The sequence below is a fragment of the Littorina saxatilis genome, linkage group LG11, assembly GCF_037325665.1.
Source record: "Littorina saxatilis isolate snail1 linkage group LG11, US_GU_Lsax_2.0, whole genome shotgun sequence".
Classification (NCBI taxonomy): domain Eukaryota; kingdom Metazoa; phylum Mollusca; class Gastropoda; order Littorinimorpha; family Littorinidae; genus Littorina; species Littorina saxatilis.
In genome coordinates, this window is record NC_090255.1 from 41,753,692 (window position 1) to 41,781,128 (window position 27,437).

At 42.7% G+C, this 27,437-nt stretch overlaps 2 protein-coding genes across 2 annotated transcripts; both read right to left on the reverse strand.

The window, feature by feature from the left end:
• Positions 1-1,879: 1,879 nt before the first annotated feature.
• LOC138980490 (uncharacterized) lies at positions 1,880-27,437 on the reverse strand. The gene is made up of 6 exons (XM_070353370.1): positions 27,275-27,437; positions 21,951-22,130; positions 16,599-16,718; positions 16,005-16,273; positions 10,307-10,475; positions 1,880-2,618 (listed from the first exon to the last, which is right to left on the reverse strand). Coding segments are annotated over exons 1-6 (882 nt in total). The 5' UTR covers positions 27,276-27,437; the 3' UTR covers positions 1,880-2,475.
• Positions 2,626-5,673, reverse strand: LOC138980489 (probable G-protein coupled receptor B0563.6). The gene has a single exon (XM_070353369.1). The coding sequence runs from the start codon at positions 5,006-5,008 to the stop codon at positions 3,743-3,745; it is 1,266 nt and encodes a 421-aa protein (XP_070209470.1). The 5' UTR covers positions 5,009-5,673; the 3' UTR covers positions 2,626-3,742.

The following is a 27,437-nucleotide window of genomic DNA, read 5'->3' on the forward strand; positions in this document are numbered from 1 at the left end:
CTGGCTAAGTAGATTTCAATCGACGGGTGCAGTGGCGTGGTGGTAAGACGTCGGCCTCCTAATCGGGAGGTCGTGAGTTCGAATCCCGGTCGCTGCCGCCTGGTGGGTTAAGAGTGGAGATTTGTCCGATCTCCCAGGTCAACTTATGTGCAGACCTGCTTGTGACTTAACCCCCTTCGTGTGTACACGCAAGTACGCACGGAAAAGATCCTGTAATCCATGTCAGAGTTCGGTGGGTTATAGAAACACGAAAATACCCAGCATGCCTCCCCCAAAATCGGCATATGCTGCCTGAATGGCGGGGAAAAAATGGTCATACACATAAAAATCCACTCGTGCTAAAAACATGAGTGAATGTGGGAGTCTAAGCCTATGAACAATGAAGAAGAAGAAGATTTCAATCAATAGATAGAAGCCATACATAGCGTGAGACATGAGTTTACTGCATGATTTTCTTCAGAACAATGAGGCGGTCGACATGTTCTGCATTCAGTGTCAAGCTCTCTGATCTATCAAAAGGTCTATCAGAGGGGGAAAAAACACGTTCAGACATCACACGCGTTGCCACGATTGTATTCAGGTTTTTCTGTTCACACACATCACACGCGTTGCCATGATTGTATTCAGGTTTTTCTGTTCACACACATACACATCACAGACGGGCTTGTATGAATCGTGAGAGACTTGTATTTGTTTGAGGTGAGACAAGCTAACTCTACATTTACTCGGTGAGAATAGACAATGTGTGGAAATAACTGTCAGGTGTGTATGGGTTGTGAGAGAGTGAATACCCTTGCTTTTTCGGGTACAAATAAATGCACACGTGCTCCTTGTTCATATGTTTCAAACACACCCATCGCTGGATATCGGCCCGTGCAATGTTTGTCCGCCTGAAAGCAAGGGCATTCACTCTTTCACAACCCATACAAACCTGACAGTTATTTTCGAAATTCGTCCAGAGTGAAGACACGCTGTGGGCATCACAGCAGATAAAGATCTCTCTGCATGATTAAAGAAACATAGGGAAGCCTGCGCGCGTATAGTATGTTGGTTATGATTGGTCATAGTATGTTTGTTTATGTTTGGTCGTTATCTTTGCCTGTGCGTGTATTGTATGTTTGGTCGTTTTCTTTGCATGTGCATGTATAGTTTGTTGGTTATGTTTGGTCGGTTTCTTTGCCTGTGCGTGTATAGTATGCTTGGTCGATGTATGTATTGTAAAGCGCTAAGAGTAGACATTTTTCTAGAATAGCGCTATAAAAGTTTGCATTATTATTATTAAGCGATGGCTCTAAACGCATACGACATGCGCAATAGAGTAAGTAACAGTTTTGGGAATCAATCTCCTGGCACCGGACAGAATGACAAGCACTGAAATGAACAAACAACTTATCCTTTGTTCATTTTAATGCTTGTAATTCTCTCTTCTTCTTGGCCTTCACTGGCGCTACACATTCAGTCCAGCTCGGGAGATGAATCAATCAATGACGCTTATATCGCGCATATTCCGTGGGTACAGTTCTAGGCGCTCTGCAGTGATGCCGTGTGAGATGAAATTTTATACGGCCAGTAGATTGCAGCCATGTCGGCGCATATTTACCTTTCACGGCCTATTATTCCAAGTCACACGGGTATAGGTAGACAATTATTAACTGTGCCTAAGCAATTTTGCCAGGAAAGACCCTTTTGTCAATCGTGGGATCTTTAACGTGCACACCCAATGTAGTGTACACGGGAAGAGGTTCTCTCAGTGTAATTCTCTCAGGTGCCAGGAGATTCTATTGCACATTTCAAATGTTTTTAGAGCGCCTACTTCCCTTTGTTTCTTAGATCTAAGATTCTCCATCTGTATGTTTAAACAAAAAACAAAGGCAAAATATTTATAGAGCGAATGCTGAGTTTATTATGTTCTGTAAAGTCAGACTTATTTCCGAAATTCATCAACCATTCCACTCCATGACTGCACTTCTTCACCAGTGAAAGAAGCGCGTATTCAGCTGTCCTGCATCAGTATAGTCCAAGCTATCCGTGGCAGTTAACAATTCAACAGTACGCATCATCCACTGACCTCTGTTTCGTCCAGTGCAATGACTGCAGCACTTTTCTGTCGCTTGCTGCTGCTAAAAATAGTCCACAAAACTTACGCCTGATATATCAACAATGCCTACAGAGCTGAATGGTGAAAGTGTCCACCACTTGCGCACAGAGTTTACATGAGCATGTTCCTAAAGTCCATTGAAATTTCAGCTGAAAATTATGACAAAGTCAGTGCGATTTTCAGCTGAGAATGTTCACAAAATGCCTGATCAGTCCACACTGAAGATTTCTAGAAAATCTATCCAACTCTCTGCTGAGAATTCAGCAAAGTTTGCAAAATGTTTTGCTGAGAATTCCAATAAAGTTCACAATACTGTCTGCAAGGAATTTCCACATAGTCCACAAGGTGATCACTTCTTCGTACATGTATTCTTCAGCCTACAGTTGCGGGGAAAAGTAGTCCCCCAGAGTTTCTGCTGCAGTCTGGAACGCCTCACAGAGACGACTGTCAGTGTCAAAGAAGATTTCCTGAAGCTTGGACGCAATGTCTTCTGGGAAGCCCTGTTTCGGTCTGCCTTCCCCTGGAAACACACAGAGAAAAACATTCACAGCTTGCACGCAACAGAAGAAAATACGCTCCACTAACCGCTAACCGCCAACCGCCAACCGCTAACCGCTAACCACTAACCACTAACCACTAGCCACTAACCACTGACCACTAACCGCTAACCGTTTTCCCTCAAAGGCATGTGAAGTAAGTCCCTAAATTTCAAACTTTAAGCAATCATACCAAAGTATCTACTTTAAGTTTTCCAAAATGGTTCAGCTGCCAGTAGAATTGGAAACAGATGTGTGTCATAGGTAGCATTGTGTTTTGGCGATCTGCATATGGGAGCACGAGCGGACGATAATTGGCGCTTTCTCTGACACACCCACACACACACACCCACACCCATGTATGCAAGTGCACACACACCGGGCACACACACACACTCACACACACCAACACCCATGCACACAATTAAGTGCACACACACACACTGGGCCGACACACACACACACACACACACACCCATGCACGCAAGTGCACACACACACATACATACACACCCACGCACACAAGAGCACACACACACACACACACACACACACAAACTAGCCACTGATAAAATGTAGCATAAGATTTAAGAATCAACTGGATGCAAAAAGAGACATGAAACCATCAAAGGACTGTATGCAGATGAAAATAATGGAAAAAAAATCAGCATTGAAGTTAAGTTATGCCTGTTGGTTACCAAACCATGTATATTGAGATGTGTCCGCTGATAACTATAAGCCAATCACTTTGTATCAAACCAACCATCGCAATCACTAAACCTGACTGAGGGGAAAAGGCACCCAGAAATGTCTAGTCTCAACAGAGGGGTCTTACAGTTACAGTTAACACCTGTAATACCTGTAACGTAAAAGACTGAATTCAGAGTTCAGGCTAACTGATGTCCCTGGTATTTTATAACTTTCATGTAAAAACACTGGACAAAAAATTGTCAATTTGTCAGCCCCAGTGGTTTTCATTCATTTTAGTTTTTACAGATATTTTCCTTATCCAAACGTTGTGCACGTCCCAATAATGTCAAATACTTACTGGACACACCTCACATAGAATCAGTGCTGTCATGTCAGACACACACCGGCACAATGTGGTTCAGACGAGGGTCATGGCTCCGTTAACATTCAACACAACGCTGTCACTGGCAGAATCAGAACACGCTTGCTCCTCTGACTCTTCTTCGGGGATTGGAACCAGTGTCTTGACACCGCTGTTTTGCTGCAAATCCACCGCTCCATTGACGTCTGACACAACACTGTCACCGGCAGAATCACAACACACTTGCTCCTCTGGCTCTTCTGGGATTCGAACCATCGTCTTAACACCGCTTTTTCGCTGGTAATCCACCGCTCCGTTGACGTTCAACACTGTCTCAGACTGGGCCGGCTCGCTGGCGGATTCTTTCAGGGATGACTGGAAAAGCGGCACGACGCGATTCTGCTTGCCACAGCACGTGCACAGAAGTGTCTTGAGCACCTGCCAAAAGCGGCGGTTGAGAACGCAATAGAGAAGGAAGTTGCAGGAAAAGTTGAGACTGATGAGCACGGTCACCGCCATCTGAAACTGCTTGTAGAGGTCAGACCCATAGTCCACGCTGATCCCGATGAGGTTCATGATGGAACACGGCACCATGGTGACCAGGAAGAGTCCAATGATTCCCAGCAGCATCAGCAGCGTGCGACGCTCAGCGGTGAAACGGTACTCCTGCAGTGACTGCGGCATGCTGTCTTTCAATCTCTCGCTGACCCGACGATGTTTGACGAGGTAGACTGCGAGAACGATGTTGAACACGAAGAGCACTGCGCTCGGAACGAACTGGAACATGACGGCGTCACACCACGAGTAGATCTCAAAGCCGCTGCTCTTTCCAAAGTGGGTCAAGGTCACCCTACCTGTGACGGTGTGAATGGTAAACGCATACACTGTCGGAAGGTTCTCTAGGGAGGTGAGGATGAAAATCCCCACCAGAGCTATCACAGGGAATCGAGACTTTCGTCTCGACACTTGGATCTTGCGACAAAAGACAATGACCAAGCATCGCTCGATGGTCAGCAAAACGGTGGTCCACACGCTGGCCTTGAGGAAGACGTCGCCAACACAGATGTAGATGTAGGCCTGGTAGAAGTTGAGCGCGTGCTTGTTGTTAAAGGGGCACACGGGGCACCGGACGAGACTGATGGGCAGGATGAACACCAGGCTCAGAATGTCAAACACAGCCAGGCCTTTAAGGTATACGAACGCTCCACCAGAGAATTTCCCCCATATCAGAACGGCTAAAGTCAGAATGTTTCCCACAATTCCAAAGATGCAAATGAAGGGAACGAGAACCAAATAAGTCACAATTTCAGAGTGGAACGTCATGCTTGAACTGGAACACGTTCTCTATGCTTGGACCACCTTGCGAAAGTCAAATCTTATCAGCAAATGAAATATTCAACATGGCCTGATGACACTGCAGACTTACTGTCTAACTGTGAGGCTGTATTTCCAATACAAATTGCTTCTTTGTTCAATGGGTTTTTTTCATTTTTGAAGGTACAGGGTGACCCAAAAAAAAGAGTACCCAAACAAAACGTCATAAATTGAACAAAAATAAAGCAATCTTCATAAAATTTATTTACACACACAAGTAGCCTCTGCATGATTTGCACAGAAAATGTTAGCATTCTAGCTTGTCTTTCAGGAAAGTTATGCTCATTCTACAGAACATGCTCCAAATGGCCTCCGCGCCGCTGCAGGCAAACTTGAACTCGTCGCGCAAAGTTATCAATCACCCGCACACACTCCTGTTGCGAGATTCCGCGAATGGTTGTTGTGATGGCTCTCTTGAGTTCTGTGATTGTCTGTGGGTTGTTCCTGTAGACGTTGTCTTTCAGGAACCCCCAAAGATAGAAATCTGGGGGATTTAAATCCGGGGGAGGCCATTTGGAGCATGTTCTGTAGAATGAGCATAACTTTCCTGAAAGACAAGCTAGAATGCTAACATTTTCTGTGCAAATCATGCAGAGGCTACTTGTGTGTGTAAATACATTTTATGAAGATTGCTTTATTTTGTTCAATTTATGACGTTTTGTTTGGGTACTCTTTTTTTTGGGTCACCGGGCTGTACCAGGAGATTTGCTCTGCACAACTCTCATTCACCGTTGTCCACATACACGTCAGCCATTGTTGTTTCAGTTTTGAGTCAACGTTGTACGTATTCTTCCGCAACAGGGTCCAATCGTCTGGGTTTCAAATGTTCTAAAAATAAATTCTAGTGTTGATTATTTTTTAGCTCTCTTTATTCTTACTTCGAATAATCCACGTGTGATTTTTGGTGTAATCAAAGTAGTTCGTTCTAATTTCTCACTTGTCTAAAAATAATCAACTAGATTTAATCCACCCCTCGGTTGCATTGCAGGAGTTGTATAAACAATCATAAATCACACTGCAGGAGGGTGTCCCAGTCAGCAAGAGTAGGGTGGGTACAGTGGAACCCCCCTTTTGAGACCCCCCCGCCCCAATGTAAGACTTCCTCCCTTTCAACACCTTGCTTGTTCACATGTTCAGTTCATAACCTCTGTACATTGTCCTCCATTTTAAGACTCCCTCCATGTTAAGACTCCCTCCTTTTTAAGACTCCCTCCATTTTAAGACTCCCTCCTTTTTAAGACTCCCTCCATTTTAAGACTCCCTCCATTTTAAGACTCCCTCCATTTTAAGACTCCCTCCTTTTTAAGACTCCCTCCATTTTAAGACTCCCTCCTTTTTAAGACTCCCTCCTTTTCCCTTTTTGAGTCACTTGAGAAAAAGTGACTCTATGTAATCGGTCAGTGTTAGTCTGTCCGGCCGTCCGTAGACACCACCTTAACGTTGGACTTTTCTCGGAAACTATCAAAGCGATCGGGCTCATATTTTGTTTAGTCGTGACCTCCAATGACCTCTACACTTTAACGATGGTTTCGTTGACCTTTGACCTTTTTCAAGGTCACAGGTCAGCGTCAAAGGAAAAATTAGACATTTTATATCTTTGACAAAGTTCATCGGATGTGATTGAAACTTTGTAGGATTATTCTTTACATCAAAGTATTTACATCTGTAGCCTTTTACGAACGTTATCAGAAAAACAAGGGAGATAACTAGCCTTTTCTGTTCGGCAACACACAACTTAACGTTGGGCTTTTCTCGGAAACTATAAAAGTGACCGGGCTCAAATTTTATGTGAACGTGACTCATTGTGTTGTGAATAGCAATTTCTTCCTGTCCATCTGATGCCTCATATAATATTCAGAACTGCGAAAGTGACTCGATCGAGCGTTTGCTCTTCTCTTGTTAAGACCTGATTTTCGCCGATATTTGAGTGTCTTAAAAGGGGCGTTCCACATTGTACAACCATTAATAATATGTACGCTTGACTTTCTACAACAGTGCTTGGTAAGACAATGTGTAGAACCAAGACAATGTGTAGAACCAGAACGCTGCTCCGTTCCTTATTCTCTTCTCCTGTTTCATTTTCATTTTGGGGCGGGGATATAGCTCAGTTGGTAGCGCGCTGGATTTGTATTCAGTTGGCCGCTGTCAGCGTGAGTTCGATCCCAGGTTCGGCGGAAATTTATTTCAGTCAACTTTGTGTGCAGACTCTCTTCGGTGTCCGAACCCTCCCCCCGTGTATGCTACATTGGGTGTGCACGTTAAAGATCCCACGATTGACAAAAGGGTCTTTCCTGGCAAAATTGCTTAGGCACAGTTAATAATTGTCTACCTATACCCGTGTGACTTGGAATAATAGGCCATGAAAGGTAAATATGCGCCGAAATGGCTGCAATCTACTGGCCGTATAAAATTTCATCTCACACGGCATCACTGCAGAGCGCCTAGAACTGTACCCACGGAGTATGCGCGATATAAGCCTCATTGATTGATTGATTGATTTCACAATTGAACGAAGAATACACACTGTTGTGCAATCCTGTCAAACAGTGAACAAATAGCATGAAACCCACAAGTTTTTATCTCAGAGTGTCTGTCACACACCATCAGTTTTTTTCTAGCCATATGAAAATTCTCTCTCCGCCGATCTCTCTCTCTATTCCAGCATTGTCAGCACACAGAAAAATACAAACTGCTGTGAAGTTCCTAAATATGACAAAACTCAGAAGTTTTCACCTCAGAAAGTCACATACTGTCACTTTTTCTAGCCGGCCATGGTGGGTAGCCATATGAAGACTCTCTCTCTCTGCCAATTGTATGATCTCACCATTCCAGAATTTTGAACACACTAAGAATACAAACTGCTGTGCAGTCTCATCGAAAAGTTCACAAATATGACAAAACCAAGAAGTGTTCACCTCACAAAGTCACACACAATCACTTTTTCTAGCCATATGAAGACTCTCTCTCCACCAATTGTGTGATCTCATCATTCCGACATTTTGAACATACTCATGATACTGAGAATACAAACTGCTGTACAGTCTCCTCGCAAATTTCACAAATATTGCAAACCACTATTATGAACATTCACTTTCTCAACTTAGTAAATCACCTCTTCCCATGTTTCTTTCATCAAAACAAAAAGACCTAAACATGGCACAAGTTGTCATTTCAAAGTACCAGTGCTGTCATACTCAAGCAGTCCTGTGCTTTTAGCCGTGGCGTTTAGCCCTGTCAAGACTTCACCTATGTCATGTGCGTGCTTTCTCTTTCAAGCAGTTTCCACACACTGGGAAGATTTAACACAAGCTGCACTGTTTGCAAACAGCACTATCATGAACACACACACACACACACACACACACACACACACACACACACACACACACACACACACACAGTGTGACCATCATAAAGGCATTAACATATCCATAAAAGACTAGAGAAGATGTAACAAACATTCGCCAAGTACAGGAACAAGTCTTTGAGTCCACAGCTATCATAAATCTTCTGCGTCATCAAAACTGTCTGCTGGTGATAAAATACTCCAGGCACCACATACACACACACATACTCTCTCCCGTCTCTTTCTCCCTTTCTCTGTGTCTCTCTTTGACGCACACACACACACACACACACACACACACACACACACACACACACACACACACACACACACACACACACACACGTGCACACACACACACACACACACACACACGTGCACACACACACACACGCACACGCACACGCACACACACACACACACACAAACAACAAATCACAACAAACTTTCTTCACACAACTACTCTTCGTTGTCAGGTCGTCAAAATCCCCTCATTGTAAACGTCAAAGGTCATAAATAGTTGCTGGCCGACTCAATGGTACCTGACTATCTGTGAATATCGTTATCTCATCTTCAAGTGGCGGTAGCAAGAACGGCCACATCTGCCGTAAAAAGGTAAGAGCTTGATTCCACGCGGAGATGATGTTAATCTCGTATAACGATCAGCAATAAATCACAGGTTAGTTTGGCGTGCAAGCTTGCTGGACTGTAAATTTGCAATGGCGTGAGAATAAGAAAAATTCTAACTGCTGGGAGACAGCAATTTGTAACTTTTACAATGGTAATTGGTTTCTACAGAAAGAAATTAGGAAGCAAATTGTCAAAAGGACAGAAAGAATAAGAACGGTAAAACCAATAGAGACTAAAAAGAAAGACAGAAACAAATGAAGAAGAAAAGAAAGAAAAGAAAGAGAGGAAGAAAATATAAATCACTGAATGAATCACTGAATGAATCACTGAATGAATCACTGAATGAATCACTGAATGAATCACTGAATAAAAGAAGGAAGGAAAAAAACGAAAATGAATGAAAGAAAGAAAGAAAGAAAGAACAGAAACATTCTGACCGCTAGTGGGACCTCCCAGGACGACGGTCTCCATGTGTGTCAAAGGTTTTGTGTGTATGTCAAAAATGTTAATAAGGCCAAAAGCAAAAGAGTTCCTTGTTTCCGGTTCCAGGAGTGACCCTATTTTTCCCTATAACTTTTTTTTACCCTTTAGACGGGTACAGTGGCGTGTGGTAAGACATCGGCCTCCTAATCGGAAGGTCGTGAGTTCGAATCCTGGCCGCTGCCGCCTGGTGGGTTAAGGGTGGAGATTTCTCCGATCTCCCAGGTCAACTTATGTGCAGACCTGCTAGTGCCTTATCCCCCTTCGGGGGTACACGCAAGCACAAGACCAAGTGCGCATGGAAAAGATCCTGAAAATACCCAGCAAGCTTCCCCAAAAATCGGCGTATGCTGCCTGAATAGCAGGATAAAAACAGTCATACACGTAAAAACCCACTGATGCAAAACATGAGTGAACGTGGGAGTTTCAGCCCATGAACGAAGAAGAAGTTTGACTCTTTTAAAAATATTTTATTAAAAAGCCAATAAAATATTAAAACGCCACATACGCCTGTGTAAATGAAAACCAAACTTCATAAAAAATTAAAAAAAGGATCCGACCTACGAACCCGTGTCACCGGAAACATTGGGGGGGGGGGGGGGGGCCTTACATATAATAACCCCCATATCACAAGCACCCTTAAGGTAACTTACGTACATAAAGCATAAAGGGAAAGTGTGTGCGCGCGCCTGTGTGTGTTTTCTACCTAAGACAAATGTTTTTACAGAGTGATGTTGAATAAACGATTTTATCATCATCATCAGCACCCTCAATCTCCACACCCGACTCACCCAGCTTCAAAGGGAGTACAGCACTGACAGAGGAGGGCAGGTAGTGGTTCAGGTCCGTGTACTTGAGAGTTATCTCCACTTGCACGTCATCGCTGATATCCAGGTGGCAGCACACAAAGTCCACAGCAGCGCTGCTTTCCACAACATGCAGAGTATCGGGGAACAAGCTCTACGAAAGAATGAATCAACTTTTGTTTCACATTCACCAAGTGAGATACAGAAGAATTTGATACAGAAACATTTTTTAACAACAATGATTACTTTTGAGTAAATGCTCATGACACCAAGTTCAAAAGGGGTTACATTGACGTTTTCGTTTAGCGTCACTTTTAGGCCAAAAAAAAAAAATAGTCTGTTTACGGTAACCCGACCGACCCTATTTTTTTCGCGCGACCCTAGACTTTTTTTTGGCATTTGGGAGAAAAAAAAAATTTGGTTTTTTTTGCAAAATAACGTAAAAATATGGTTTTTTGGAGAGAAAAAAAAAGAAAAAAAAAATCCTGACCTACCGACCCTATTTTTTTGGCCTATGTTACCGTAAACAGACCTATTTTTTTTTGTGGCCGTTTTATACTTTCACAGACTGTAGGATGTCAGCCTTTTTTGCAATTTTTTTTTGCAAAGCTTGGAGCCAAATTGAACCTTGATCATTCTGAAAATGTGCGACCAAATCTTACCCTACAATTGCAAAGAAAAGTGTAAGGCTTCAGGGATGTCGTTAGGCGTCGGACATAAAACGATGAAAATCCCCAAATGTCCGATTCACATTGCCGCATGTCGGTCAGATGTCCTATCGTATTAGCCTGAGCGTGGTCATTGTCCGATATGTACTCCATTCCTTCGGACAGCGCGATATTCGTTAATTTTCATTTCAAGATACAAATCTTCTAAAAGACCGAACGCTCTTGTGTTCAGCTGACACTGAAGTTGCCAGTGCCGCGTGCGGATCTTTTCTTTTGTCGGGAATTCCCGAACCGTTTGCGGTATGCGCCGTTTGGGTATAACCGTCTCGGTGCAGCGCACTGATCTAAAAATAGTGGATTATTTTTAGATCAGTGCATGCTACAGGAGTACGGGAGACAACTCCAACTGACTAAATTTGTCGTCTGCTTTTGTTTTCGATACGAGACGAAGCACTGAATTATGCCGCTGAAAAAAAAACCTAAAGCCTGCAAAAGATCAGCATTAGATCAAACCGATCATTATTTTAGTTTTACGAATACGAATACGAATACGAATACTTTATTATCTCATACAGAGAAATTTCAGTGTGGTGCACATTAAAAGACAAAACAAATAATAAGACAACAGATAAAAATACCATACGAAGCATACTACACTCGCGCACGCATATGTACACTAACAGGAATAGTAACATGATTCCAAATAGGTAAATTGCCGTCAGCTTTAGCTAAAAGTTTACCGCTAAAAACTATCATTATCACAGGACTAGATATGTCATTGAACAATATTTATCACAGGACTAGTCATTCGAGGGTTATCACACTCAGCATAAGGGTGCACATCAAAGAATATAAAAAATATTCATCACAGAAATCAGTGCATATGTTCACCGGCACACATACTAGTTTTAATTAACTTAGGTATTTAAAAAGCCAATTGACTTTGGAATAAAACTGTTCTTAGTTCTGAGCGTGCGGAATCTGGGAGTGCGGAGGCGACGTCCTGAGGGCAGGACCTCAAAGTGGTGAGCGAGCACATGACTACTATCCTGGATGATGCAGCGGGCCTTTCGCACCACACGTCGTTCATACAGCACAGTCAGTCCTTCCTGTCTCACCCCCACAATCTTACCACATGTGTTCACCACCCGCCCAAGCACATTCTTACTCTTCACACACAGACCTCCATACCAGCAGATGAAAGAGAAAGTGAGAATGGATTCAATGAATGAAGTATAGAATGTTTGGAGGATGCGGCTGTTGATGTTCAGACTTCTGAGCTTTTGTAAGCAGTAGATTCTTGACTGACACTTCTTGTGGATAGCTTTAGTGTTTGAGGAGAAATTTAGTTTGTTGTCAATGACTGTACCGAGATATTTGTATTCAGTCACTCGCTCAACTTTCACACCATCTATGTATAAATCTGAAACTGTAGCTGGGTTTTTGCGAAAGTCAATAACTAGCTCTTTTGTTTTTGTCACATTTAGGGCTAAATAGTTATCTTTACACCAGGAGCTGAAATTTTGAACTTCAGAAAAATAAACAGAATCGGAGTCAGACAGGTCTTCAAGGGCAGAATCGTCAGAATATTTCACAAGAGGGGTCGTAACAGTGCCTTGACAATCGTTAGTGTATAATGTGAACAGAACTGGAGACAATACTGTGCCCTGAGGGGCTCCAGTAGAAGTACTAACTATGGATGAAAGTGCGCTATGGAAACGGACGGACTGGGTTCTGTTCACTAGAAACTGTGTGATCCAAAGGACGAGTCTGGGAGTGACGTTGTAAGAAAGCAGTTTTTGAACAAGCAGGTGAGGTTGTATTGTGTTGAAAGCAGATGAAAAGTCTATAAATAGAATACGGACGAAGGAACCAGGTTTTTCTAAGTGACTATATGCTTGTTGCAGAAGTGTGAGTGTGGCGTCATCTGTGCCTCTGTTTTTCTTGTAGGCAAACTGAGAAGGGTCCATGAAAGGTTGTGTGCAGTTGAGAAGACGAGGCAGAAGGATGCGTTCAAAACATTTCATTACTACCGAAGTGAGGGCAACTGGACGATAGTCATTGAGCTGTTTGGGTCTACTGTTTTTAGGAACGGGACAGATGGTTGACTTTTTCCACACATCAGGAACAATACAGTCCCTGAGTGACCAAGTGAAAAGCTGACTGAAAACTACAGACAACTGTGCTGCACACCACTTCAAGGTCCTGCCCCCAAGACCATCAGGACCAACAGCCTTACGCACCTTAAGTTTCTGAAAAACAGACTGCACCACATCACCCTCGATCTCGAAGTCGTCGTCGTCAGAAATTCTCTCTTTTAAGTTTAAAATGGTGTCATCTAAAACACTCCCTACATCGTCGCGTTCGAATCGGCAGTAAAACGTATTCAGGTCCTGTGCCATGTTTTGTTGGTCTTCTAAAGGGAGAGTACAACTGGGTTTCTGTTTTGTTTGACCTGACAGAGTTTTCAACCCTTTCCACGCATCAGCGATATTCCCTTGCTGAAACTGCTCTTCGACCTTTTCTTTGTACGCTTTTTTTGCTTCTGAAATTTCTTTCCTAAGTTTTGCCTGCACACGCCTACGCTCGTCTTTATCACCAGATTGAAAGGCGATTTTCTTCTCATTGAGCGTGGCCTTCAACGACTTCGTTATCCAGGGCTTGTTGTTGGGGAAAATTTTGACAGTTTTGGTTGGAATAACTGTATTTTCAACTTTTATCCAAATCATGCAGTTTGTAATCAAAGTAAGAGCTCTGAAGTTGTTCATGTTGGTTTCTTTTTTGTGGTTTCTTTGAAACTAAACAAATACAACATTATACGCACACTGTGTTGATGTATTTACTATATTATGTGTGTGTTCTACAGCGCGCGCGCGTGGGTGTGTGTGTGCGTGTGTGTGGGCGCATGACTTTGGAACAATTCCATGGAATGCGTTATAAGCTGTTTGGCGCAAATTCATAATGTCCTATTACACTTTCTGAAAGCGGTCAAATGTCCTATTGATGCTGAAGAACTCAGGACATTTGTCCTGTAGGTATGAATTTGTAGCAACATCCCTGAGGCTTAGCATAAGCAGAGTGTAACATAATGAAAGCTTCTTCTTCTGCGTTCGTGGGCTGAAACTCCCACGTACACTACGTGTATTTTTTGCACGAGTGGAATTTTACGTGTATGACCGTTTTTACCTAGGCAGCCATACGCCGCTTTCGGTGGAAGCATGCTGGGTATTTTCGTGTTTCTATAACCCACCGAACTCTGACATGGATTACAGGATCTTTTTCGTGCGCACTTGGTCTTGTGCTTGCGTGTACACACGGGGGGTGTTCGGACACCGAGGAGAGTCTGCACACAAAGTTGATTCTGAGAAATAAATCTCTCGCCGAACGTGGGGACGAACTCACGCTGACGGCGGCCAACTGGATACAAATCCAGCGCGCTACCGACTGAGCTACATCCCAGCCCATAATGAAAGCAAGGCAGGTTGTTCTGACACAAGAAAGTCTCTCACTTTCAAAGCTTTGTCTGTCAAGCAAAACAGTCATTTCAACTGCAATTTGAGTTACGGAATGAACTAACAAGTCGCGAAAGGCAAAATAACAACATTTAGTCAAGCTGTCGAACTCACAGAATGAAACTGAACGCACTGCTTTTTTCACCAAGACCACATACTCGTAGTTTCGTCAGTCCACCGCTCGTGGCAAAGACAGTGAAATCGACAAGCCATGCAGAATAGTGCGGTAGTGGTCGCGCTGAGCAGGATAACACGCTTTTCTGTATGTCTATTCTTTTTAGCTTACTGAGTTTGTTTTTAATCCAAACATATCATATCTATATGTTTTTGGAATCAGGGACTGACAAGGAATAAGATGAAATTGTTTTTAAATCGATTTCGGAAAATTAATTTTAATCATAATTTTTATATTTTTAACAGAGCTTGTTTGTAATCCAAATATAACATATGTATATGTCTTTGGAATCAGAAAATGACGAAGAATAAGATGAAATTGGATGTTTTGGGATCGTTTAATAAAAAAAACCATTTTAATTACAAGTTTCCGATTTTCAATGACCAAACTCATTCATTAGTTTTTAAGCCACCAAGCTGAAATGCAATACCAAAGTCCGGCCTTCGTCGAAGACTGCTTTGCCAAAATTGCAATCAATTTGATTGAAAAATGAGGGTGTGACAGTGCCGCCTCAACTTTTACAAAAAGCCGGATATGACGTCATCAAAGGTATTTATTGATAAAATGAAAAAAATATCCGGGGATATCATTCCCAGGAACTCTCATGTCAAATTTCATAAAGATCGGTCCAGTAGTTTAGTCTGAATCGCTCTACACACACACGCACAGACAGACACACACACACACACACACACAAACAGACACACATACACCACGACCCTCGTCTCGATTCCCCCTCTATGTTAAAACATTTAGTCAAACCTTGACTAAATGTAATAAAATATTTAGTCAAAACTTGACTAAATATAAAAAGAAGCATTGTTTTTCCGTGTACTTAGAAGGAAAACATTGACACCGATTGTTGAGAATGGAGGTGTAAGGTAAAGCTAACGCTGGCGTCTAAAAGTATTGTGTTTCTAACCCACAAGTCACAACACACATGACCAAACTATGCACACTTGTGGACATCACTCCTTCAGTTCATAACAACAGAAGGTGCTAAAACCGACAGGCTGAGTGCAAACAGACACTAAAGTTTTGTAGTAATGTCCGCCCAGACAAAGGGAAATCAATACATGAATATTTTGTTGCAGCCTTCTGGCCAAGCCTTTATCTGCACCAGCTGATAAGAGTGCTGAGCGAATCTGTTTTTATTACACTTACAGTGGAGGTCCATTGTGTCAAGGTTTCCAGATTGAATTGAGGCCTGCTGTCTAATCCGGTGATTGTACACAAAATATGTAAGCATAACCATTTAATTGTGTGCATGTGTGTGTGTCAGTGAATGTGTGTGTGTGTGAGTACTTGCATGCATGTGTATGTGTCACCTGAGCAGTTTTCAGTTCCTCTCGTCGATGCACAAACATGGACAAGGCCTCTTGCAAAGGTCGCACAGCTGACATCATGTCCTTGACCTCAAGGTCAGCGGGCAAGGTGGAGAAGACGATGAAAGGTGGAAGGTCATGCTGGACGACCTTGAAGCAGCCAGAGGTGAGTCGCTGCAGCTTGAGGTGATAGGCCTCCAGGTAGACACCTCTGTGTGACGTCGTGAAACACAGCACCTTGCTGTCCTGATTGGTTTTCACCACGGACACTCCTGCACATCATCACTTTGTGTTGAGTCAACTACATCAAGCACATGTGCGCGTGCATGAGCACAGATGTGTGTGTGAGTGTGAGTGTGAGTGTTTGTGTGCAAGAGAGAGAGTGGGACAGAGGGAGAGAGAATCAGAGAGTGTGTGTGCGTGTGTGTACGAGAGAGACAGAGAGTGAGAGAGGTTTTGTCATGTTACTTGCATGTATTGTTTCATTGTAATGGTTGGCCTATACCATACATTTTCTGAGTTCTGAAAACACTAAGCAAAGAAAGATGTGATTTAAAAAGTAGTTAGTCATGAAAAAAAATCTGTTGAGCTGTTCACCTGCCAGTTTGTACACATTGAGTTTTTCCTGCAGCTCCGACAGGTAGGCCAGTGCACTCTGCAGTTCTGGGTCCTGTGTCTCTGCCCCACACACACTGCTCTCCCCTTCCTTTCCCGAGTCTGCACACACACATGTATACAAACAAGAAAGCTCATGTAACCCCGTGCGTGAAGCACAAGGATCACCTTTGGAGGCAATTAACCCCTTCACTGCCCAGCACGTACTAGATATGTGGTCATGTTTGGTTTGTCATACGCCCATACACGTACGTGGCATTTACATCAGCACTTTTGACACCAGTTTTAGCTGTGTTTTCTGCGGTTTTATGTGCTGCAGTGTGTGTGTGTGTGTGTATGTGTGAGTGTGTGTGTGTGAAAGTTTGGAAACTGTAATTTTTGACAAAAATGGTCATTATATTGATTTTTACTATAACAATCACAAACAAAGTCCAATGATCATGTTATCAGATAATAGCCAAGGGTGTAAGCAAACCACATGCCAAAGATCTAAGAGATATCTCAATAAATGATTGAGCAGTGAACAGATTAGTGAACCTACCGAAGAAAGCGAAATTTGCCCTGGCGCACAGCAATACCAAAATACTGTTATACTGTGGCAGTGAAGGGGTTAAGGCTGTTATATTGTGGCAGTGAAGGGGTTAAGGCTGTTATACTGTGGCAGTGAAGGGGTTAAGGCTGTTATACTGTGGCAGTGAAGGGGTTAAGGCTGTTATACTGTGGCAGTGAAGGGGTTAACTCATTCGCTGCGTGTCGGAACTGGAATTCCGACACCTGTGTTTAGCGTTGGCTGCGTGCCGGTACTTGAGTTCCGACGGATATCACGAATTTTTAACGGTGTAAACGGTCCTGCTGACCAAGGGAAACAACCCCTGCAATGAACTTCTATCTGTCTACAGTGGTACCATTCACTGTAAACAGTTCCTTCATTTAAATTGTTGGGATTAATAAAAATTTTGTTGACGGTGTGCGACCCACGTGTTTTGACTTTTCCAAGATGGCGGATCGTTCTGCTGAGACGTAGTAACTTGAAAAGAGTGCCAGAACGTGTTATTCAGTATGGTTCTGATCTTGACCTCAGTGATGATGATAGTGGAGATGATATTAATTTTTAGATTCTGGTGACGATTTTGTGCCATTGGACGATCATTTGGGTGATGATTCGGGCAATGCAAGTGTCGATCATGACATTGTGTATGATGAACCCACGACGTAGAAAGTTTTTTTGTTTTGCTTCAAATTGGATATTTTGCCTGGATATGAAGACAACAAAAGGTATGTACTTTCAAATGTTTCATATATTTTCTAAAAGAGTAAGTTCCAAACTTTGCAAAAACATAAGGTATGTAAGGTTATCTTGTGTTGTTGATTTTTAATACTTTTTTCAAAATGGCTCTAAATCGCGCGTTGGCAGGGAACACAGGGGAAATTTAGACGCGCAGCGAATGAGTTAAAGCCAGTCAAATAGGAGAGAGATTGTAAGAGCTAAAGTAATAGCCCTACAAGATGACATAACAAAAACTGATACAGATTTTGATAGTATTTTATTGCAAGCCAAATACAAATGTAGAATCAATAAAGTAAAACCAACATTGAATTTTATTTTTAAAGGTACTGTCCTACATTTATTAAGGTTGATAAACATATCCACTTTAGGCCACAAAAAAAAAATAGGTCTGTTCACGGTAACATAGGGTGAAAAAATAGGGTCGGTAGGTCGCGTTTTTTTCTTCTTTTTTTCCATTTTTTTTTTCTTTTTTTTTTCTCCCCTCTCTATGTTTCACAGTTCATTTCTTCTCATCAATCCCTGTTTTTTCCCAACATAACTATAAACAGTACTTTGAGCTTACCTCCCTTCTGTCGTCTGCTGTTTGAGCGCAAACAGCTCTATTTTGGATGCGTTTTTTTTACATTTAGTCAAGTTATGACTAAATGTTTTAACATCGAGGGGGGAATCAAGACGAGGGTCGTGGTGTATGTGTGTGTGTATGTGTGTGTGTGTGTGTGTGTGTGCGTGTAGAGCGATTCAGACCAAACTACTGGACCGATCTTTATGAAATTTGACATGAAAGTTCCTGGGTATGATATCCCCAGACGTTTTTTTCATTTTTTTGATAAATGTCTTTGATGACGTCATATCCGGCTTTTGGTGAAAGTTGAGGCGGCACTGTCACGCCCTCATTTTTCAACCAAATTGGTTGAAATTTTGGTCAAGTATTGTTCGACGAAGCCCGGACTTCGGTATTGCATTTCAGCGTGGTGGCTTAAAAATTAATTAATGACTTTGGTCATTAAAAATCTGAAAATTGTAAAAAAAAAAATTCTTTTATAAAACGATCCAAATTTACGTTCATCTTATTCTCCATCATTTGCTGATTCCAAAAACATATAAATATGTTATATTTGGATTAAAAACAAGCTCTGAAAATTAAATATATATATAAAAATTATTATCAAAATTAAATTGTCGAAATCAATTTAAAAACACTTTCATCTTATTCCTTGTCGGTTCCTGATTCCAAAAACATATAGATATGATATGTTTGGATTAAAAACACGCTCAGAAAGTTAAAACGAAGAGAGGTACAGAAAAGCGTGCTATCGTTCTCAGCGCAACTACTACCCCGCTCTTCTTGTCAATTTCACTGCCTTTGCCGTGAGCGGTGGACTGACGATGCTACGAGTATAATTATGGTCTTGCTGCGTTGCATTGCGTTTAGTTTCATTCTGTGAGTTCGACAGCTACTTGACTAAATGTTGTATTTTCGCCTTACGCGACTTGTTTTTTTTTCCAGACGATCCAAAAAAAAGATTAGGGTCGGGTCTAAAAACTAGGGTTGGTCGGGTTACCGTAAACAGACCTTTTTTTTTTTTTTTTTGGCCTTACTGAAATGAATCATGGAAAATGTATGCTGAAGTTGGCATCATATTACACCCTTGCTGAACAGTATCTGCCATAATTGCTTGTCTGTTGTATTGAACATGTCTTGTTCAGTGTTATACATTATACCATTATGTTCTGTGCATTGCATGACACAATTTGTTTTTTAAATTGCCTGAATAAAACATTTTTGAAGAAAAAATTCATAGCCCTATAAAAATTGCTTCGTGAACACAAAGGTTGTAGGTTTTCTTCTGACATAAAATTGTTTAGACAATCTGTCAGCCTGAAATTAAAAGGTCAACACTGAAACACCGGGATAAGGTCAACACTGAAACACCGGGATAAGCCATCAACGTGCAGGGATGACCAAATCTCAAAATATAAACTCGCCAACCGGGCGAGTAACTCCAAGAAAGTTACTAGCCCGCCAGAAATGTTACTGGCCCAGTACATACCACAGTTGATCTGCAGTGTTTATCTATATATATATATATACGACTTGTGTCTCTGTGTGTGTGTGTGTGTGTGTCTGTGTGTTCGCGATGCACGCCCAAGGTTCTCGATGGATCTGTTTCAAATTTGGTGGCCATATTCAGGTACACCCCAGACACAACCTGGTCGATGAGATATTTCAACACGTGCTCTCAGTGCGCAGCGCTGAACCGATTTTGGGTTTTTTGTTCATCTTCCCAGATCCATTCCCACTAACTCTTCCTTATCTTCTCCAGTGTTTTGCGTTTATCTCCCTTCCTTCGTGTGGCGTCAATCCATATTTCCGTTTCTATTTTTAGAAGGTCACTGTCGACAACGCTCAATCCATATTCCCGTTATACTATTTTTAGAAGGTCACTGTCCCGGCGAAGCCGAGTAGTACTCTTCCTTATCTTCTCCAGTGTTTTGCGCGTTTATCTCCCTTCCTTCGTGCGGTGCGCCGGCAAAGTCGGCGTACACCCGGCAAAGCCGGGTCCCCGGCACAGCCGGGTATTCGGCTCGACTTCTTCCCGGTGAAGCCGTAACCGGCGAAGCGGGTATTCATCTAGTAAAAAATATATGGCTTTGAAACTCGATATTACAACCAAAAGTCTTGCATTGGACCAACATTTTAACTGGCCAACCGGGCGAGTTACCAGGCGGTTATGTAGCTGTACTACTTCAACTCATACTTCAAGTTACCTGTGGTAGCGTTTTGTAGCTGTACTACTTCTACTCATACTTCAAGTTACCTGTGGTAGCGTTATGTAGCTGTACTACTTCTACTCATACTTCAAGTTACCTGTGGTAGCGTTATGTAGCTGTACTTCTTCTACTCATACTTCAAGTTACCTGTGGTAGCGTTATGTAGCTGTACTTCTTCTACTCATACTTCAAGTTACGTGTGGTAGCGTTATGTAGCTGTACTTCTACTCATACTTCAAGTTACCTGTGGTAGCGTTATGTAGCAATATAGCTATTCTGATGGACACGTGGGGGAATTCGGGGGCTGTGATTGGATGGTCTCACACATCCCTTTTCCGATCATCAAAGCATAACGATACAAAAGTTGGCCATTTTTGCCGATATCCAAACGATATCGGCAATAACAAAGACGCGTGGTTCCGGTTTCTTCCACGTGTATAAAGTACACGCATACCTCACCAGGCGGTTTGTTTCTGTCACTCTGTGACTAGTCGACAGACGATGCCATTTGCTTTGTGTGTGTTTTTGTTGTTGCTTACTGTACATGACATACATTACGTGTAAAATCCAGTTCTTTAACAGGTAACAAACCTTGCAAATTTCCAGAAGCTGCAATCTGAAGCGACCTATCTCGGATTCTAGCAGACGATCTCTCCAATGTTTAACACAAAATCAGCAAACTCTCCTGTCACATAGAATGTCCATTGTATAGTGCAATGTTGAAATGAAGTTACCGGTCTGAAACATTTCGTCGTTTCTTCTGAGACAATCCTTGTTCTCTTATCATCTACAGATTTACCGCTGTCTTCACCACGCGAATTCCCAACAGAAGTCAGACTTTCGAACATACAATCTACGTAGGCAAGCATGATGCGTCATGACGTCATATGATTCCTAACATATTGACGTAATGCTAAGCATCCGGTTATCTCGAGTTTTCTCCGTAATACATGTCCGTGGGTTTTTCAATGTTCGGTTATTTCCGTGGCTTCATGCGGAAAGGGAACCGTCGTCTGCAATCAACGACATGGACCATTCTGGTACTTGTCGCTGACAAAAACATGATTCTAACACAGAATTTAATGTCAGAATAGCTATATAAACGCTATTGTGTTTTCAGCGTAGCAATAGGGTCCGATATTTAGACTCGAACAAGTATAATGCGACTCGTCTTCGACTCGTCGGCATTATACTTGTCTCGTCTAAATATCGGGCCCTATTGCTACGCTGAAAACACAATAGCTGTTAGTACTACTACTCATACTTGAAGTTACCTGTGCCTGTGGTAGCGTTATGTAGCTGCTCCATGAGTTTGTCCCTCTTCATAGTGAGTTGCCCCATCTTCTCTTTCTGTGACTGCAAACTCTCAGACTGCGCTGCGAACTTGACCTTTTCCTCGTGACGGGTGGAAGCGGCCGACTCCAAGGCCCTCAAGGCTGATAGAGACCCCAACACTGGGGTGTGACAAAACATGACAATGAATAATCACAGTACAGCGCTGAAAGTCCTACAAATGGTGTACTAGCCTTTGGCTAGTGATTCTGAAAACTTACTGGCCAGAGAGCAAACTTTACTAGCTAAACCTCTCAAGTTCCACTGAAAATGATATGAAGGTTGGGGGTCGATCCAGGGACCCTCTCAAGTTCCACTGAATATGATATGAAAGTTGGGGGTCCAGGGACCCTCTCAAGTTCCACTGAATATGATATGAAAGTTGGGGGTCCAGGGACCCTCCATGTGAAGCGTCTGTGGGGAGCCCTGGGTTGTACAAACTTCTTCTTCTTCTGCGTTCGTGGGCTGAAACTCCCACGTACACTCGTGTTTTGCGCGAGTGGAATTTTACGTGTATATGACCGTTTTTACCCCGCCATTTAGGCAGCCATACGCTACTTTCGGAGGAAGCATGCTGGATATTTTCGTGTTTCTATAACCCACCGAACTCTGACATGGATTACAGGATCTTTTCCGTGCGCACTTGGTCTTGTGCTTGCGTGTACACATGAAGGGGGATAAGCCACTGGCAGGTCTGCACATAAGTTGACCTGGGAGATCGGAAAAATCTCCATACTTAACCCACCAGGCGGCCGCGGCCAGGATTTGAACCCTCGACCTTCCGATTAAGAGGCCGACGTCTTACCACCCCGCCACAGCGCCTGTCGTTTGTACAAACCTTGAATACTTCTTCTTCTTCTGCGTTCATGGGCTGCAGCTCCCACTTTCTTACCCTTGTTTTACACACACACCCCTCCCCCCGCACCTAATAAAGGCAGCCATACGTTGTTTTCAACCCCCCGCGGGTTAGGGGGAAGAATTTACCCGATGCTCCCCAGCATGTCGTAAGAGGCGACTAACGGATTCTGTTTCTCTTTTTACCCTTGTTAAGTGTTTCTTGTATAGAATATAGTCAATTTTTGTAAAGATTTTAGTCAAGCAGTGTGTAAGAAATGTTAAGTCCTTTGTACTGGAGGCTTGCAGTCTCCCAGTAAGGTAATATATTGTACTACGTTGCAAGCCCCTGGAGCAAATTTTTGATTAGTGCTTTTGTGAACAAGAAACAATTGACAAGTGGCTCTATCCCATCACCCCCCTTCCCTCCGTCGCGATATAACCTTGAACGGTTGAAAACGATGTTAAACACCAAATAAAGAAAAGAAAGAAACGTTATTTTCGGGGGATGCGTGCTGGGTGTTTTCGTGTTTCTCATCGAACTCTTGACATGGATTACACTTACAGTATCTTTACTGTGCGTACTTGCTCTTGTGCATGCGTTTACACATGGCACTTACGGCACAACACGAATTTGAGCTTGAAGTTGAACCCTGAACCTTCAGCACGTTGATGTAAAGATGGCGAGGTAAATACTGCTACTGCTAACTTGGTGCTTTCAATTTCATTTAAAAACCATTTTTTAAATCAAACATCAAAACAGCTGTCACTGTCAGTGTAGCTTCCATGTTTTCACGCAGAGTTCTTGCTTTCTTCTCAGTAAAAATATTAAAAAAATAAACAAAATTCCACTCCCCTGTCCCCCGTGTTTTACGTGTGGTCGACGCGTGTAGCAGGGTTCGACACTAGCGGGGGCGGGGGGCGGAACGCCCCAGAGTTTTGTGTTCCGCCCCAAACATTGCCGAAGCTTGGGGCCCACTCCGCCCCAGGATAAATTCCAACTGACAATGACAAACCGAAAATTCCAATGCCAGAGCCAATCACTAAAAATCACCAGTCAAAGTCGTCACTGAAGTTTGCGTTACGATCAATGCCGCAGTCAAGAAAAAAAACCCATTGAAATCGTCGAAGGACAATGCCGCAAGGGAAATAACTCCCAGATTGCGCTCTTCAGCGTGAGAGATAAGTATCGCCTTCAAATGCCAAACGCAAAATGTGGCGACACATCCCTGGTGAAAAAAAGACATGGAAATGAAGATGAAGAACAGGGTGGAGAGAAACGAAAAAAGGAGACCGATGCAGCCAATAGCGCGAAGCGCTGTCGTAATGTCAATGTCAAATGGTTGAAAGAATTTCCCTGGCTTCAGTACGATGAAGAAAAACAAACAATGCATTGCCGCACGTGAATACTGAGAGTGGGCCCCAGATTTTTGTTTTCCGCCCCAGCAATTTCCATCTCTGGGGCCAGTGTGGCCCCAGGCCAAATAAGTTAGTGTCGACCCCTGTGTAGTGTGTTAAAAACTGTTATCAAAATTTCTTTTAAGTTCTAACTGCGACAGGGTTTCATTTAGTAGTGCTCCCTGCGCCATTGGCGCATTAAATCTGAAAATGTCCCATCACAATTTGCGTCAGTGCGTCAAAGGGCGCATTGAGATTACGTACCACTGCGCCACCAAATGTACACTTTACATCGGATCACACACACACACACACACACACACACACACACACACATACAGAGATAACACGATATAGCGCCTAATTCTCAGATGGCACCATATTGCACCATTTTGCATCTTCGGTCAAAACGCGTACAGGCCTCTTTGGCGCTTCTTGCCTTCGACTATGCCCCATCGGAATTTGGTTGAGGGGTACAAATGTCCCATTGCCTTTTTCTCCCAGGTTAAACCCTGCTGCGAAGCCATCTGGAGGTGAGTATGGCCGAGTGGTAACGCACTTGCGCTCGGAAGCGAGAGGTTGCGTGTTCGACCCTGGGTCAGGCCGCAATTTTCTCCCCCCTTTCCTAACCTAGGTGGTGGGTTCAAGTGCTAGTCTTTCGGATGAGACGAAAAACCGAGGTCCCTTCGTGTACACTACATTGGGGTGTGCACGTTAAAGATCCCATGATTGACAAAAGGGTCTTTCCTGGCAAAATTGTATAGGCATACCGTATTTGACGAATTACAAGACGCACTGTTTTATAAGCCGCACCCCCGACTTTTAACAAAAAAATTGGGACGAGCCACGTATAGGTCGCGTCGAAAAAAATATAACCAGATTGTGTCAATCAATCAAAACAACCAGGCAAACGAAAGTACGGTATTTGGCGAAATCAGCTCCGAGAATAAACAAGTGAAACAAAGAAGAAAAGTGAAAAAGTTTGAAGAAAAATATCACACACACAATTTGTAACCAACACACACATGTAGTCCCGCCCGGAATAAGCTTTTTTGGGATGATTTACGACTCTTGCGCACATTTCGAGCAGACGAAAACACAACATGGCGGCTCTCGCTCCTCCAACTATCGCGAGACACAAAAAAACGAAATCTCGCGCGCGCGAGATCCTGATACATCCGGTGTTTCTCTGTACGCTATCTTGTCACGACGACTTGTTGACAAACGAAGATTCGCGAAAGAAAGAGAAAAGCGCCGAGTCTTGAGTAGAGAGCTAATAAAGTACTGGTAATCGCTAATCGAGCGAAATGAAAATCCGCGGCGACTTCCATTAGGTGAATGCTATTCAAGTTTAGGTAACGTTTTAGCCGCATCTTTTTATAAGCCGCAATGCGATTTTTCTTTTTAAAAGTCGCGGCTTGTAGTCCGTCAAATACGGTAGATAAAAATGTCCACCAAATACCCGTTTGACTTGGAATAATAGGCCGTGAAAGGTGAATGTACGCCTAAGAGGCTTGAAGTTTGCTGGTCGATGTGAATGCGTTATATATATATATTGTGTGTAAAATAAATGTCTGTTTGTCTGTCTGTCTGTAAAAAATACCATTTCAAACGGCAGAAATTAATATGTAAAGCGCGGAGAGCACAGTTGTGGTTCACGCTATGTAAGCTTTCCATAATATGTAATGTTGCTTTGCCTTTGGGCCATGAAGCCATTGGATCAATTAAAAGAATGAGACTGACATGCACTGATGCAGAACATCTGGATAAAACAACTTTTAACAAGTTGAGACCTTGAGTCGGTCGCTCCGTAGAATAAAAAACAAGAAAGGTATGTTAATATTAATATTAATATTATTAGTTACTGAAAACGCTATATTTATAACAAAAAATCGTTACGTTCACTGATTTTGATCAGTAACTTAAAGACTGCTGGGTCGAAGATCAGTGATCATAACGTTTCGTTTTGTCATAGACACATAAATAAGTTAAAGGCAGAGTAAGCCTCCCGTAAACCATCACAGATACGGTCAGGCTTTTACACACAGTACAAACACCCTTTCATTTAAACACTCACCAATTGAGAACATCCTAGGTGCCCTCCGTAAAGAGCGAACAATTTTCAAAGAATTTATTTTTGCGTGGTTTATCTTACCCCTGAGCCATCGTGAACCCGTGTGATCCAGTTTTCCCTTTTCACAATTCAGTCGTCATAGTTAGTCATTTGAATGCGACTCGACGTGAGCTTATCTACAATAGCACGTTTTTTTTTATGCAGAAACAACGGCTGTGGTTCACAAGAACTCTAGCGATGGCTTTTGACTGTTGAGAGGAACGGCGATTTGCACTGATAAACCGGCCGTCGTCTGCTACGACCCTTGCGTGACCCTGCTTCCGGGCTTTTCTTTTTTTAAACTTTCACAACTTCGAATTGTTCTGATCTTGTCTTGATGAAAAACGAATTCTTTTATGATTAAAGAATGTTTGTGTAACAAGCTGTCAATTTATTATTTAGATTTTAAAAGTTAGCTCTAGCGCAAAAACGAGGCGCCGTTGTTGTTAACGGAACAAGTCTACGAAAATAAATTCTTTGAAAATGTCTCACGCTCGACAGAAAGCAGCCAGGATGTTCCCGTTCGGTGAGCGTTCAAATGGAAGTATGCTTGTACTGTATTTAGACGCTCGGGGAGCTCTGTGATGGTTTACGGGAGGCTTACTGTGCCTTTAAGTACCAATAACATACTTGTCTGGGTTTATTATTCTGAATTTTGGAACGTTGGCAGTCTATATATGTTTTTTGATTTCGGTGGAAATAACTTAGAATTCGGAGGAAGTTAGCACAAAACAGTAGATTATATGTCGCATTTGAAGCAAGATCTGTACTACTGGCAGTACTACTCACACTAGTACTATAGACTATAGTCGAGACTCAAGAGTCAGAAGGAATGAGACTGATGAGAGTCTGAGAGTGAGACTGCCTTTCCTTCCCCCAAACTTACCAAGTTTGCAACAGTAGTCTTCATTGGGTACTTACTGTTTCACGGGTTGTCGAAGTGCAAAGGACCGTAAACGTCCAAAATACCGAAAAGCAGATGCTAGATCACGGTTTCAGTTTGAAGCCACCTCGAAATCGACGACATCTTTGGTATTTTGTTATTTTGTGGGTGGCGCAATTTTGTAATGAAAACATCACTCTA